The sequence below is a fragment of the Hevea brasiliensis genome, chromosome 7 (assembly GCF_030052815.1).
Source record: "Hevea brasiliensis isolate MT/VB/25A 57/8 chromosome 7, ASM3005281v1, whole genome shotgun sequence".
NCBI classification, from domain to species: domain Eukaryota; kingdom Viridiplantae; phylum Streptophyta; class Magnoliopsida; order Malpighiales; family Euphorbiaceae; genus Hevea; species Hevea brasiliensis.
Window position 1 is genome coordinate 3,544,211 of NC_079499.1, and position 12,054 is coordinate 3,556,264.

At 34.9% G+C, this 12,054-nt stretch overlaps 2 protein-coding genes across 5 annotated transcripts; both read left to right on the top strand.

The window, feature by feature from the left end:
* Positions 1-1,233: 1,233 nt before the first annotated feature.
* On the top strand, positions 1,234-5,038 carry LOC110637612 (uncharacterized). Of its 2 annotated transcripts, none has more exons than XM_021787814.2 (9): positions 1,234-1,494; positions 1,578-1,657; positions 1,988-2,090; positions 2,265-2,362; positions 2,512-2,642; positions 2,743-2,851; positions 3,348-3,539; positions 3,633-3,769; positions 4,576-5,038. In XM_021787814.2, exons 1-9 carry the CDS (start codon positions 1,263-1,265, stop codon positions 4,856-4,858), a joined length of 1,365 nt encoding a protein of 454 aa, XP_021643506.2. In that variant the 5' UTR covers positions 1,234-1,262; the 3' UTR covers positions 4,859-5,038. The 2 variants fall into 2 exon arrangements, with proteins under 2 accessions (XP_021643506.2, XP_021643507.2); XM_021787815.2 differs by having other exon boundaries at positions 1,235-1,494; positions 1,581-1,657.
* Positions 5,039-5,871: 833 nt separating this feature from the next.
* LOC110637614 (uncharacterized) lies at positions 5,872-11,793 on the top strand. Of its 3 annotated transcripts, none has more exons than XR_009149986.1 (19): positions 5,872-6,487; positions 7,130-7,167; positions 7,255-7,277; positions 8,257-8,363; positions 8,447-8,498; positions 8,584-8,668; positions 9,242-9,332; positions 9,524-9,562; positions 9,680-9,747; positions 9,854-9,916; positions 10,023-10,078; positions 10,165-10,238; positions 10,326-10,418; positions 10,504-10,605; positions 10,740-10,820; positions 10,902-10,993; positions 11,110-11,125; positions 11,310-11,433; positions 11,525-11,560. XR_009149986.1 is itself a non-coding variant. In XM_058149745.1 (19 exons), exons 1-19 carry the CDS (start codon positions 6,383-6,385, stop codon positions 11,630-11,632), a joined length of 1,404 nt encoding a protein of 467 aa, XP_058005728.1. In that variant the 5' UTR covers positions 5,885-6,382; the 3' UTR covers positions 11,633-11,793. The 3 variants fall into 3 exon arrangements, 2 of the variants coding, with proteins under 2 accessions (XP_058005729.1, XP_058005728.1); XM_058149745.1 differs by having other exon boundaries at positions 5,885-6,487; positions 11,323-11,433; positions 11,525-11,793; XM_058149746.1 differs by lacking the exon at positions 11,525-11,560 and having other exon boundaries at positions 11,310-11,463.
* The last annotated feature ends 261 nt before the right edge of the window (positions 11,794-12,054 follow it).

Here is a 12,054-nt window from a genome sequence, read left to right on the forward strand (position 1 = left end):
GACAATATTTTGAGTCCTAAGAATATCCTAAGAGTCAAAATTGCATCAATTGTGTATCAAGCGGTTAGTATATAAAAATCTCTCTTTTAGTTAGGGTTTAATTAAATTAAATATTAATTCATAATCTTTAATGGTAAATGAAATTTTAATGCATGCTAAAATATATTTTAGTATATAATTAGACATTAAAAATTGATTATGATCATAAGACATTTTATATGGTGCATGTAACCCTAAAAATAATTTTTAAAATTCAATGTTCTACTACCCTTTAATTCACACTTCCACTCCTTCACCACTATGTGACTATTGATTTGTAAGGAGTATGTGACTGTAGTCACACATTGCATAATCCAAATAATCCATTTTTTCTCAAAGCCCAAGCACTGGAGCATCTGTTTGAGGTAGTCCCATGCAACGCTGTCATAAGCTTTACTGATGTCTCCCTTATAATGTGTATTTTGGTCTTTGCCTATTTAAAAATGGTTTTATATTAATATCTAAGATTTGTCATTAGCTACAAATTTTAATCATTGATTACACAATTATATATATATATTTAATCTTTTTAACGTTTCTAATTTGAATACACTTTAGTCTCTAAAATTTTAATTTTTAAAAAATATCACGTAAATATATTAATTAAAAATCAATAAAAATGAATTTTAATATATTTTAATTATAAAAACTTTAAATAAGCAAATAATTTTTTTAATAATATTTAAAATAATATTTTTTTAAAAATAAATTAAATTTAAAATTTTAAACAGACTATATAAGTATAAGTATGTGTTTCTAACTGGTTTATTCAACTTCCTGAAATTTACTTTTGTAAAAACAACTCAATTTAAACAGTGACTTAAAATTTTCATATTAAAAGAAAACATAATTACTATAGAAAAAATTGTATTTAAAATTGAAGTATGAGAATTTAGATAAATCTAAAAGTCGATAGAACAATTCTTTTTAATGTTGGACGCAATGTAATTTTTATTTAAAAAATAAAAAAATTTCTTATAATATTATTTAAGGGTATTTTGGAAATATTCTAATGTTTTAAATATTTGTGAACTTAATTTACATAATGAAGTAATTTGTCAGGGTTGAGTTGTAATTTTAGTAAAATATCGTCCTAAATTGTAATTATGAACAAATCTTGAGGATTTAGATGTAATTTGACCTTGAAAAGAGCAGAATTTTTTTTTCCCTAAAATTGCTGTGTTTATTGGAAGTTTTTTTAGAACAATTTTAGATGCGAGAAAATGGAGATGGGTTGTATGTGGATGAGGCGCGTGCGGGTTGTGCTTCTTGCTAATCACCCTTTAATGGCCTCCCTATCTGTTACCCTTTCAATTCCTTATTCTCATCATAGTTATCACTCCTTTTACCCCCTTAAACAGCCAACGGTCTCCTTCTCCACCTCTCTTTTCTCTTCCACCCGTCGCTGCCTTTCCACCACCGCTTGTTCATCGCCACTCCCTGTTGTTGATATGGGTAAGCCTAGAAGTTTTATCCCCTAAATCCCAGCATGGGTTCGCATTCTATACATCTATATATCATTGTGGCTTTTTTTTGAGCAGGAAATGGCGACATGGATGCTATTTCTCAGAAGGGTGCAAAGGTGCTTCTTAAGGGCATGAGATACTGTGAGCTTGAGGTATGTTTTTCTACTCTTTTATCTGTCTCTAAGCTAAGGCTGAGCTTTGTATGACTTGATTATTTTTGAATTTGAGATGCATTTCTATTTAATGAGGCACTCTTCGCTTAGTGTTTATCTGCTAACAGAAACTGATGTCATTACCTATATTATGTTGTCTTAGATGATGCCCTATTGTTGTAGTGGATTACAGCTTATTTATTTATTTTCCTCTTTTCAATCTATTGGAATTTGAAAAGTAGTATGCTTACAGTTATTTCCTTATTCACTGAAATAAATCTAAGTTTTTTGTTTTTTTTTCCCCCTAAATGTGGGAATTCACTATGGCAGCAATGGGTTCAGTCTCATGGATTCAGACCTGGTCAGGCCATGATGCTGTGGAAGCGGCTTTATGCGCAAAATATTTGGGCGCATTATGTTGATGAATTGGAAGGTATTTATGTTGGAGGAGTGCTACTTATCTTTGGGTTTTGTAACATTTTTTCAGTGAGCAGAATGATTTATCTTCCTTTTATGTCACCACAAATGTGCAAAGATGAACTTCTTTTCCCACATGAGAAAAATTCCCGAGTCTTTTGAATTCTGTATTGTATTTGACCTTGTGCAGGTTTGAATAAGGATTTAAAAAAAATGTTGAGTGAACATGCTGAATTGAAGGCAATATCTTTGGAAGATGTTCTTACAGCATCTGATGGAACTAGAAAGGTTGCCACAACAATTATCAGTCGTATTTTTGTTCTCTTTGTTATAATCTTTTATGATGTTTCTCTATGACAGTTTGTTCCTGTTGGATATATAGCTTTTGGCAGTTGCATTATTTTCTCATTGATTTTGAAACTCACAGGAACTTGCAGATTTTATTTAGGTTGGATGATCAACTGGTAATAGAGACGGTTATCATACCTTGTGATAGAGGTAGAACAACAGTTTGTGTTTCAAGTCAAGTGGGGTGTGCAATGAATTGTCAGTTCTGCTACACTGGCAGGTGCGCTTTTATCTTCCTTATTTGAAGTTTTCTGACTGTATTATAAATGTTCTTGCTTTCTGCAAGCTGCATCTTCTTGACACATCAATCCAATTTTTAGGATGGGTTTGAAGAGACATCTGACCACGGCAGAGATTGTAGACCAGGTTGTATTTGCACAACGACTTGTTGCAAGTGAAGTTGGCTCCATCACAAATGTTGTATTTATGGTAAGTACATAATCAAGATAGATTTTCAGTTTACACAAGTTTTTCCAAATTGTTTAGACAAAATTAGATCTGGCTCAGTCTTTTATTGCAATCTATCTATGAGGGATTTAAATATTTACCAACAAAAGAAAAGGGGAAAGTGAGGATTTCATTCATTTTATTGTTGCTATATATCTTGTGCTCATGGAGAGAAACACACACATGATGTGTGCAATTAAGTACGCATGTTATTCCTCATTCTTTGGTTGGAATTCTTGTTCAGCCATTGGACTATGCTAATTTGGATTGTATGTATATTACCTATGGGCATTTACATCCAACTAGCCCTTGTAAGTTTTTATATCCCTCTCGCTTCAGCTGCTTTGCATCTTGTAATCGTGCTGTTCTAGCAAAAGATTACTACTTCATGATGGGAAGAACTCTCCTTCAGATATCAAATAGATTTTTAATAAGCCCATTAGTTTTTAATTATAGACGTTGAAATATGTACTTGTAGGGCATGGGAGAGCCACTTCAGAACTTTGAAAACGTCATTAAAGCTGCAGATATTATGGTGCATGACCAGGGTCTTCATTTCAGTCCTCGCAAGGTCACTATTTCTACAAGTGGGCTTGTCCCCCAATTGAAACGTTTTCTTCAGGAGTCCAATTGTGCTTTAGCTGTTAGCCTGAATGCTACAACTGATGAGGTGTATTTACATTCAGCCCCATCTTTATTCACTGAGGAAAGCACTTGCATGTTATTGACTTTATCTTAGATTAATAATCAATGATCTATGCAGGTCAGAAACTGGATCATGCCAATTAACCGGAAATATAACTTAAGCTTGCTTCTTGACACCCTTCGGAAGGAACTTCAGGTCAAAAAGAATTTCAAAGTTTTATTTGAGTATGTGATGCTTGCAGGAGTAAACGACAGGTTAAATAAACCTTTTCCTTTCTCAGTTAATATTGTTTTGTGCCATTTGAAATGTTGAATGCAGCATTCTTAGGGTTTAATTGCATAATTGACATCATACGCTTTGACCATATAAACTTGCAAATCAGAAAGATAAATATGTATGGTTGGTCTGTCAATCAAGCTAGCATGTCTTTTTCTGGCCCAATTGCTCTCTGGGTTCAACTTATTTAATGCAAGAATGATTTGTGTGATATGTTCTTAGCCTATAGTACGTTAGTATGTGAGACCTTTATCACCCTCAATGTTATGGATTTAGCTGAGAATGTCTAACAATGCTGTGGTCAAGAAAAGCACTGTCTATTTTGTGGTTTATTGACATCCTAAAATTGTATGTTCCTTTCCTTTGAAATTTTTCATTGGCTGAATTTATGCTTTATGCTATTGAATCTTACATTGATTTATATCAAAGTAAGAAATTTCTCATATGGTGATTGGTGAGCCAAGCAAATACTCCCTAGAATTCTCAGAACAAATTAGAGGCAAACTAATTTTATTAGTTTCTTTATTGTAAGAGCAAGCAATAGTAATTTATCCTTCATCACTGACTGTACTAGAATTGCTTAGTGAAACATTGTGGGCAAGTTGTCAGTGTATTAAACTTAGTGATTGCTTTTAGCACATTATTGTTATTATTGCCTCCTTAGACTTGGGCAACACATTCACTGTACTATGGCCTCATTGCGTTACTTTTTCCAATCAGGTGGTTTGAATTGTTTATTTATTTCAAGCTTTAGTCAATGCATTAATGTTTGTTTTGTTTTCAGCTTTGAGGATGCAAAGAGGCTTATTGATCTTGTACAAGGCATTCCATGCAAGATAAATCTCATTCAATTTAATCCTCATTGTGGATCCCAGTTTAGACCAACCAGTTCGGAGAAGATGATAGAGTTTCGAAATATTTTGGCAGAGGCCAAATGCACTGTTTTCTTGAGGCACAGTAGAGGGGATGATCAGATGGCTGCTTGTGGCCAACTTGGCAAACCTGGGGCTGCCCAAGCTCCCTTGCTCCGTGTTCCACAGCAATTCCAAATGGCTGTAAATGCTTAGTTGAGCTTATTTCTGAATTTAGATAGATTTTGATGCACACTGGGATGGCAGCTCGTGAACTTTTGAGTTTCAGCTACTTCTCACCTCATTGCTTGTATTAGTTGGGTTATATTTAAGATCAGTGATAACCCATACTTATCACCTTCTATCCAAGGATATTTTCTTTGTGTTGAGGATTCATTTGATTCTTTCAGCTATAATGATACTTCTATATGATGGCAGTAATCACAAATGGAATAAACCAAATATCCTGAACATAGAATATAACAGTCAGCTGTTAATTTGCTTGATAATGAGCAGCGAGGGTTTATTCTAAATTGGCCAAGACTGTGCCTTGCTAATGCTGGGTAGAACAGTACCACACTGAGTCGTTTTGTACAGTTATTTCTGGAACACGAACAACCCTCGTTGGGATGCTAATGCATTCCCTCGTTGGGAACTTGGGATGCTAATGCGTTTGTACAGTTATTACATGACTTAGTTTGTAATCTGACTATGCAAACTGTTTTGTATTCGGGCAAAATGCCTGTTCGATTCTTCAATGAAATTCATATCTTCCGACAAAAAAAAAAATGTAATACTAAAATATCATTCCCCCCGACTCCATGTCTTCCACGTCTCCATGTGTTGTGTGTAAAACTGTATAATTAATCAGAAAGGGGAAGGATAAACTTTTCGTACGGGCCTTCGCATTTCTATTACCAGCAGTCTAGCACACTTCCAATTGCGTGAAGTAAAAGATAAAGCAATTTTCCAATCATACGTTACACACACAACGATAACCCTTTATTCTCTACCAGATCCTGGCTGGCTCCCTTCCTAGCTAAGGCATTTATAAAGTTAGTACTGCGCCAAGCATTTGTCACCGATTATATGAATGCATATCAAGAGAGCTGTGGGCCATTACTTTACTCCAGCAAAGTAGGGATACGCGTCACCAATCATTGGACATGATTTTTGTCATCTTGCCAGGGGTAAGACTCCTCTCGTGCCAAAAGGCAAGGGACTACAAAAGACTCCTTGAGTCCTTGTCTTTTTGGATCAAACACTGCTGAAAGCCACTGCTGAAACTGAAAGGTCTTCTCTCCTTTCCTCCGTCCCGTTAACTACTCTTGTTAATAACCACTACTAATTAGAAACGTTGTTTAATTTAATTATCCACTATGTCTGTTACTTAAACGGCAATAACACACCAGCCACAGGCTGAATTGCCAGTCACCACCACCACCACGCGAATATCCGCGAATATCCAATATTCATTGGATCGTTTACTCCACGCGCACTCACAACCAACAGGAATACTTTTTTGGCGGCATCACTTCCTCGCCGCTTTCACCTTCACATTCCCTCTATACATATATATACCCAACCTCCCTCCCTCCCTCCCATCCTCTGTCTCTCTCTCTCTCTCTCCGGTAACGCTTTCCTCTAACAGTATCTCAATCTCTCCCTGCTTGCGCTTCAAATCAAAATTTTCGTTTTAAACCTTCATTTCTCTCTGCTTCTCTGTTCGTTGAACTCGCCATGGGAACTTGTTCCAAAGAGGACTGCTACTATCCGTCTTATCAGGATCGCCAATTATCCAAGCAGCTTCGCGATAATGTCCATGGCTACATCTATCTGGATCCGGTATCCTTCTTTCTTCAACTTACTACTTATTCCGGCTTTCTTGGAAATTTTTCTCTCAGCTTTTCTCTAGTGTTTGTTTTAGTTTTTATGTTTGCTGCTAGTGATACTAGTCGGGTTGTGTTGTGTGAGAATCGTAGAACTGGTTATTGAGTTTTTATTCGATTTCTTTAAGAATGCGTTTTTTTCTTCAATAACGCATATTTGCTTCTGGACTAAGCAAGACTGTGTTTGATGTGCACTTTTGGGATTCTGTTTCTCGATTAAGAAAAATTTTTTCTGTTCATTACGGTCCTTATTCTAGTTGATGCGGTTAAGTCGTTAGCACATTATCTCAATTCCTTTTTTTTTTTTTTTTCTATTTATTTTTCACTTATTCTAGTGGTGCGACAATACATGTCTCCTTTCCTGCAGTAAAATTCTAAATTGCATATTTAGTAAATACTTCCAGTATCTTCAATGTGCGCGCGCGCGCACGTGTGTGTATGAACTTGAACCTGTTTCAGTTGCTGATTTGATATAGGTCAACATTTTTCTGGCGTTTGGATTAATAGATAAATTGGACCTCCATTTTTCTTAATTTAACGCTTTCTATGGGGAAAGTGTACCGCTGGTGATAATTGCTTTTCTATGTATTTATTTCAGATCTTTCTGAAGTTTGTTGATACTGAACAGTTTCAGAGGCAAGTTTTATTTTGCAACTGTTTCTCTTGGGGATTTTCTTCCTTGTTATTATATAACTAATCTGACAAGTTTGTTGCATGTTGCAGACTTCGGGATCTAAAGCAACTCGGTAAGTATTGGGCTTTTCTAGATTAATTTTTTAAGAACAAATCCATAATTTGGATAGTTCAATTTCACTTTACATTTTTAATAATTTTTTTTGTCTCCATTTGCAAGAGGAATTTAGTATTGAAAGAACTGACAGATTGTGGAATTATCCTGATTATTTAGGCATTAATTTACTTTGGTAACTAGCAGGATAATTTAAAATTTTCTGTACTCAGTTACATTAGGGTTTGAAATGACATTTTGATGCTGATCTAGTCTCTAGCTCATTTGACACTCAAGTTTCTGAGTTTTCTTCCAATTGTCTATGCAATCATACATATAATGTAAAAGTAGTAAACTGAGGCTTGACTATAGAAATTTGTCATGTAAACATGCTCATCATAATTCATTGGAATTTTCGTATCTCTAGTTACTGTTAGGTGCTAATCTGTTAAAACAATGCTCAGTAATTTATTACTTCATCGCCATTGTCTTTGTTGGTATTAAATTGGCATAAGTGAATCTGCATTCTAGAAATGATTCCTTTTTTTTTTTATTGATCAATAGACAATGATTCTTTAAATTCCATCAATCATTCTGCAATCAAGTATGGAAATGGAACCTTAAACATTTGCATCCATGAAACTTCCTTTTTAAGCATTTGGTGATATAATGGAATCTAGGTTGTCTTTATTGTGTCTGCTACATGTAATATCAACCTCAAATAATTTTCTATATTGAATCATTAATCTCCACTATGGTTGAATCCTTTAGTTATAATTGGACAGAAAAGATATTGGATTTTTCTTCTTGCCTGAAAAATAATATAATTTCAGTGGATTTAGGTTGTAAATGATTATTCACTGACATTATCTATGACTTGTTCTCTGGCCAGAATGTCACAACAATTAATATCTTCGTTCTGCATAAAGGTGTTGGTCATTTAATATTGTTTTCATGGACCAAGTTCTATTTGCTGAACCAAATATATTTGTGTGCAGGTCTAACATACATGGTTTACCCAGGAGCTGTACATTCTCGGTTTGAGCACTCATTAGGTGTTTATTGGCTGGCTGGTGAAGCAGTTCACAGAATTAAAGCTCACCAAGTAGGAATATCCTCAGTCTGGTGATACAAATTATGGTCTATGTTAATGGGAATATTTTCCTTATACGCGTGCCTTCCTTGCAGGGCTTGGAGCTTGATATTAATAACTTCGATATAAAAACAGTGAAACTTGCAGGTAATGAATTGTGCTTGCTATTAAAATTGCTTTGCATATGGTTGAATGTTTCTTCTATTTGTTCTATTTTCACTTTTCTGTTTAGGACTATTGCATGATGTTGGACATGGGCCATTCAGCCACTTGTTTGAACGAGAGTTTCTGCCTCGGGTTCTTAATGGCCTTAACTGGTAATTCTTACATTCTTCAGTAGATACTTGTCTGTAGACATGGGCTCAGGCCAGTTCTGGTTCTAAGGGTTGGGGAACTAGGACCGGACCGCGTTTAATCAAATTCAACAGTCAAATCTTTTTTTTATTGAAAGTGAAGAATCCAGTCTCGATCTGGTTCAAGACAATTCTAGTCAAATCTAGATTTGATCAATTCTGGTCCAAACCCAAACTGGGCCCATGTCTACCTATCTGATCTTCCCTTAGAAGTCAAGACTTATGCATTTTTAACATCTTTGGCCTTTCCATTTGATATCGATTCCATTTAAGATGTAGTGGAAAAGATGTTGGAATCCATCTTTCTGAAGAGACCATATTCATCAGATAGCTTGTGAGCTCCTTTGCATTTGCACGCTTGGAATATTAAAATTTATCTTACCAAATATTAGGAGTTAAAATCATTGTAAAAAACAACGTTCTTTCATTTCTGTGGCAAGATTTTGTGGAAAAATTTTCATCTTTCTTTCAGCTATAATTTGTTACTTTCCATAGGATTTGATCTATTTTTCAGTTATTATTTGTATTATTTTCCAGGTCTCATGAGGACATGTCTATAAGAATGATAGACTATATTGTAGACAAGCACAATATTGACATTGATCGTGAATATCTAAAGAAAGCAAAGGTTGCTTCATCTGATCTTTTATTATTTTAACATTTATTAGAATAGTTCCTTGAGCACTAGATGGTGTTCAACTGTTTTATCTCACCATTGACATCATCTCATAGTTTCCAATTTTTTGCTGGCTTTTTATTTATTTATTTTATCTACATGAAGAATCATGTACATAATACATATCTCTGTTCCCTTTGCAGGAGATGGTCATTGCTAGCACTGAACATGCTTCTCCAAGAGTAAAGCAATTTTACCGTAAAATTTGTCAGTTTCTTGTTTGTAGTTCGCATCTCTTTTTGTTTTCTCAAATATCTAACTATGCTATTTGCCTACATTAAAATTCTCTTCCTGTATAGACTGCGAATGAAAAGCAATTCCTATATGATATTGTTGCGAATGGTCGAAATGGGATAGATGTTGACAAGTTAGTTGGTCTTTCTTTTTTTGCCTATTCGTTTTCTTTTTAATGAATTTGTTTATTTAGGATTATTTTAATGCAGGTTTTGACAATACACATTGATAATTTTCAGGTTTGATTACCTTGTTCGTGACTCCCGTGCTTGTGGACTGGGATGCAGTTTTCAGTTTGAGAGGTATGGATTATTGTGGTTTAGAGAGTTTAATGAAGCATGCCAACTTTATGATTCCATTCTTTATTCGAACAAAGCATCTGATGGTAATCTCTTTTTTTTAATCAAGGTTAATGGATACCATGCATGTTATAGAGGATGAGATATGCTACCGAGCCAAGGATTGTCAGTATCTGTTGAAACTCTGAAAGCATTTCATTATCGGTGGTAATCGTCATACTTTCTAACTTGTAGTAGATAATTTTTTTCAGATCTCACAGTCCACAAATTATTTGCAACACGTGCTGATATGCATCGAACAGTCTATACACATGCAAAAGTGAAGGTGCCATATGTTTGCCATTCTTTTTGAGGTCAATGGTTTCACAATCCAAATGGTGAATGCAATGGGTTTGACAGTTTCTTTTCTCAGGCAATAGAACTCATGGTTGTTGATGCCTTGTCAACAGCAAATAGTTATCTTCGGATTACGGACAAAATTGATAAGCCAGATGAATTTTGGAAGGTTTTTAGCATAAACATTGTTTAGATTTTACTTTTCTTTGAGCTGTGTTTTGCAAGACCTAATGTTATCCTTCAAAAAAGTGCAGATAGATGACTCTATCTTGAAACATATTGAAACTAATTCCAGTAAGGAGCTCAAGGAAGCAAGAGATTTGATTCAGCGCATCAGGAGAAGAGATCTATATCAGGTAGCTTAGCTTATCATAATGACAGGAAGAGAATTAATGTTCATGTGTGCTGGTAACTTGCTGGTAGTACGTCATAAAAAGCTTCTCAGCATGTGTAAAGATTGTACAGTTATTGCATTATATTTGTTTTGCAGTTCTGCAATGAGTTCTCTGTTCCAAAGGACAAACTAGAGCACTTCAAAGACATCACACCACAGGACATTGTTTGCTCCCAGGTCCCAAAAAGATCCCCTATTAGTATTTCCTTTCCTCAGAGAAGTAGAAACACTATCTCAAAAGAGTAATTTTGTAACCAGACAGCCGGTCGCATTACACTAAAAGAGGAAGATGTTGCTGTGAGCATTGCTAAGATTGATTTGACGCGAGGAAGGAATAATCCTCTTGAAAGGTACATGGGAAAGACTCGCAGCATTTAATTCTTCACTTAAAATTCTTTTGTGGATTTACTTCTGCAATTTTAACTTGACAATTATCTTTTTTTCATGCATGTATATTCTTATACAGCGTCAAATTTTTCAAGGTACTATGATCTCTTCCATTGCTCTCATTTGAATTTTTTTTTTCCATGCTCTCTTTTTCAAGGCTAAGGATTGAGCTGGCAGTGAATTTCAACTTGAATTTAATTATAGCATAGTGATAGCTAATGTTATTCATGCATAATTACAGAAATTTAACACGTCCATTTGTTCTAAGATTTTTGACAGCTCATGTTTTCAGGACTATGAGAGTGGGGATAAATTCTCAATACAAGATCATCTCATCAGCCACTTGCTGCCTTCTTTTTACCAAGATAAGATAGTGAGAGTTTATGCTAAGAAGCCTGAGCTGGTATATGAAAAATATAGCAATTTTATCAAATTATGGATTTATATTTACATGTTTGATTCCAATGAACCCATGAATTGGAAACATCGCACAGGTGGAAGCAGTTTCTAAAGCATTTGAGAACTTTCAACTGAAGATATATGGAGTGAAAGCACAGGTACATGCTACTCCTGAGAAGAAGAGACGAAATTGTACATGTTAGTGCTGATTGAAAAAGGTGAAGTAGATTAGGTTCGCCAATCAGCAAATGTATAAAATACTTGGGAGGCCTCAGCTTACCAGTATATATGTTTCCTCGCACACTGACAGTTATAGTGGTGGATTATGATAATGGCTAATATAATAAGCATAATATTGGAATTATTATATTCTTCATGATTTTCATCTTGTGGAAGCTGTGTCAGAATATAAGCATGTGAAATGCTTTCCTTTATAAGAACCGGTTATAACAACATTGTCACTGATTAGTCCAAAGACAGCCATATCTAGTCTCTTTTGGTGCTTAGGAAATTTGCGCAGAGTCAACGTTTTACATTATTTTTTTCAATGGCAAGGAGAGATTAACCTAATGAAAGGATAAAAAAGAGGACACAAAAATTTGTTTATTAGCCGCAGTGGCCAAAA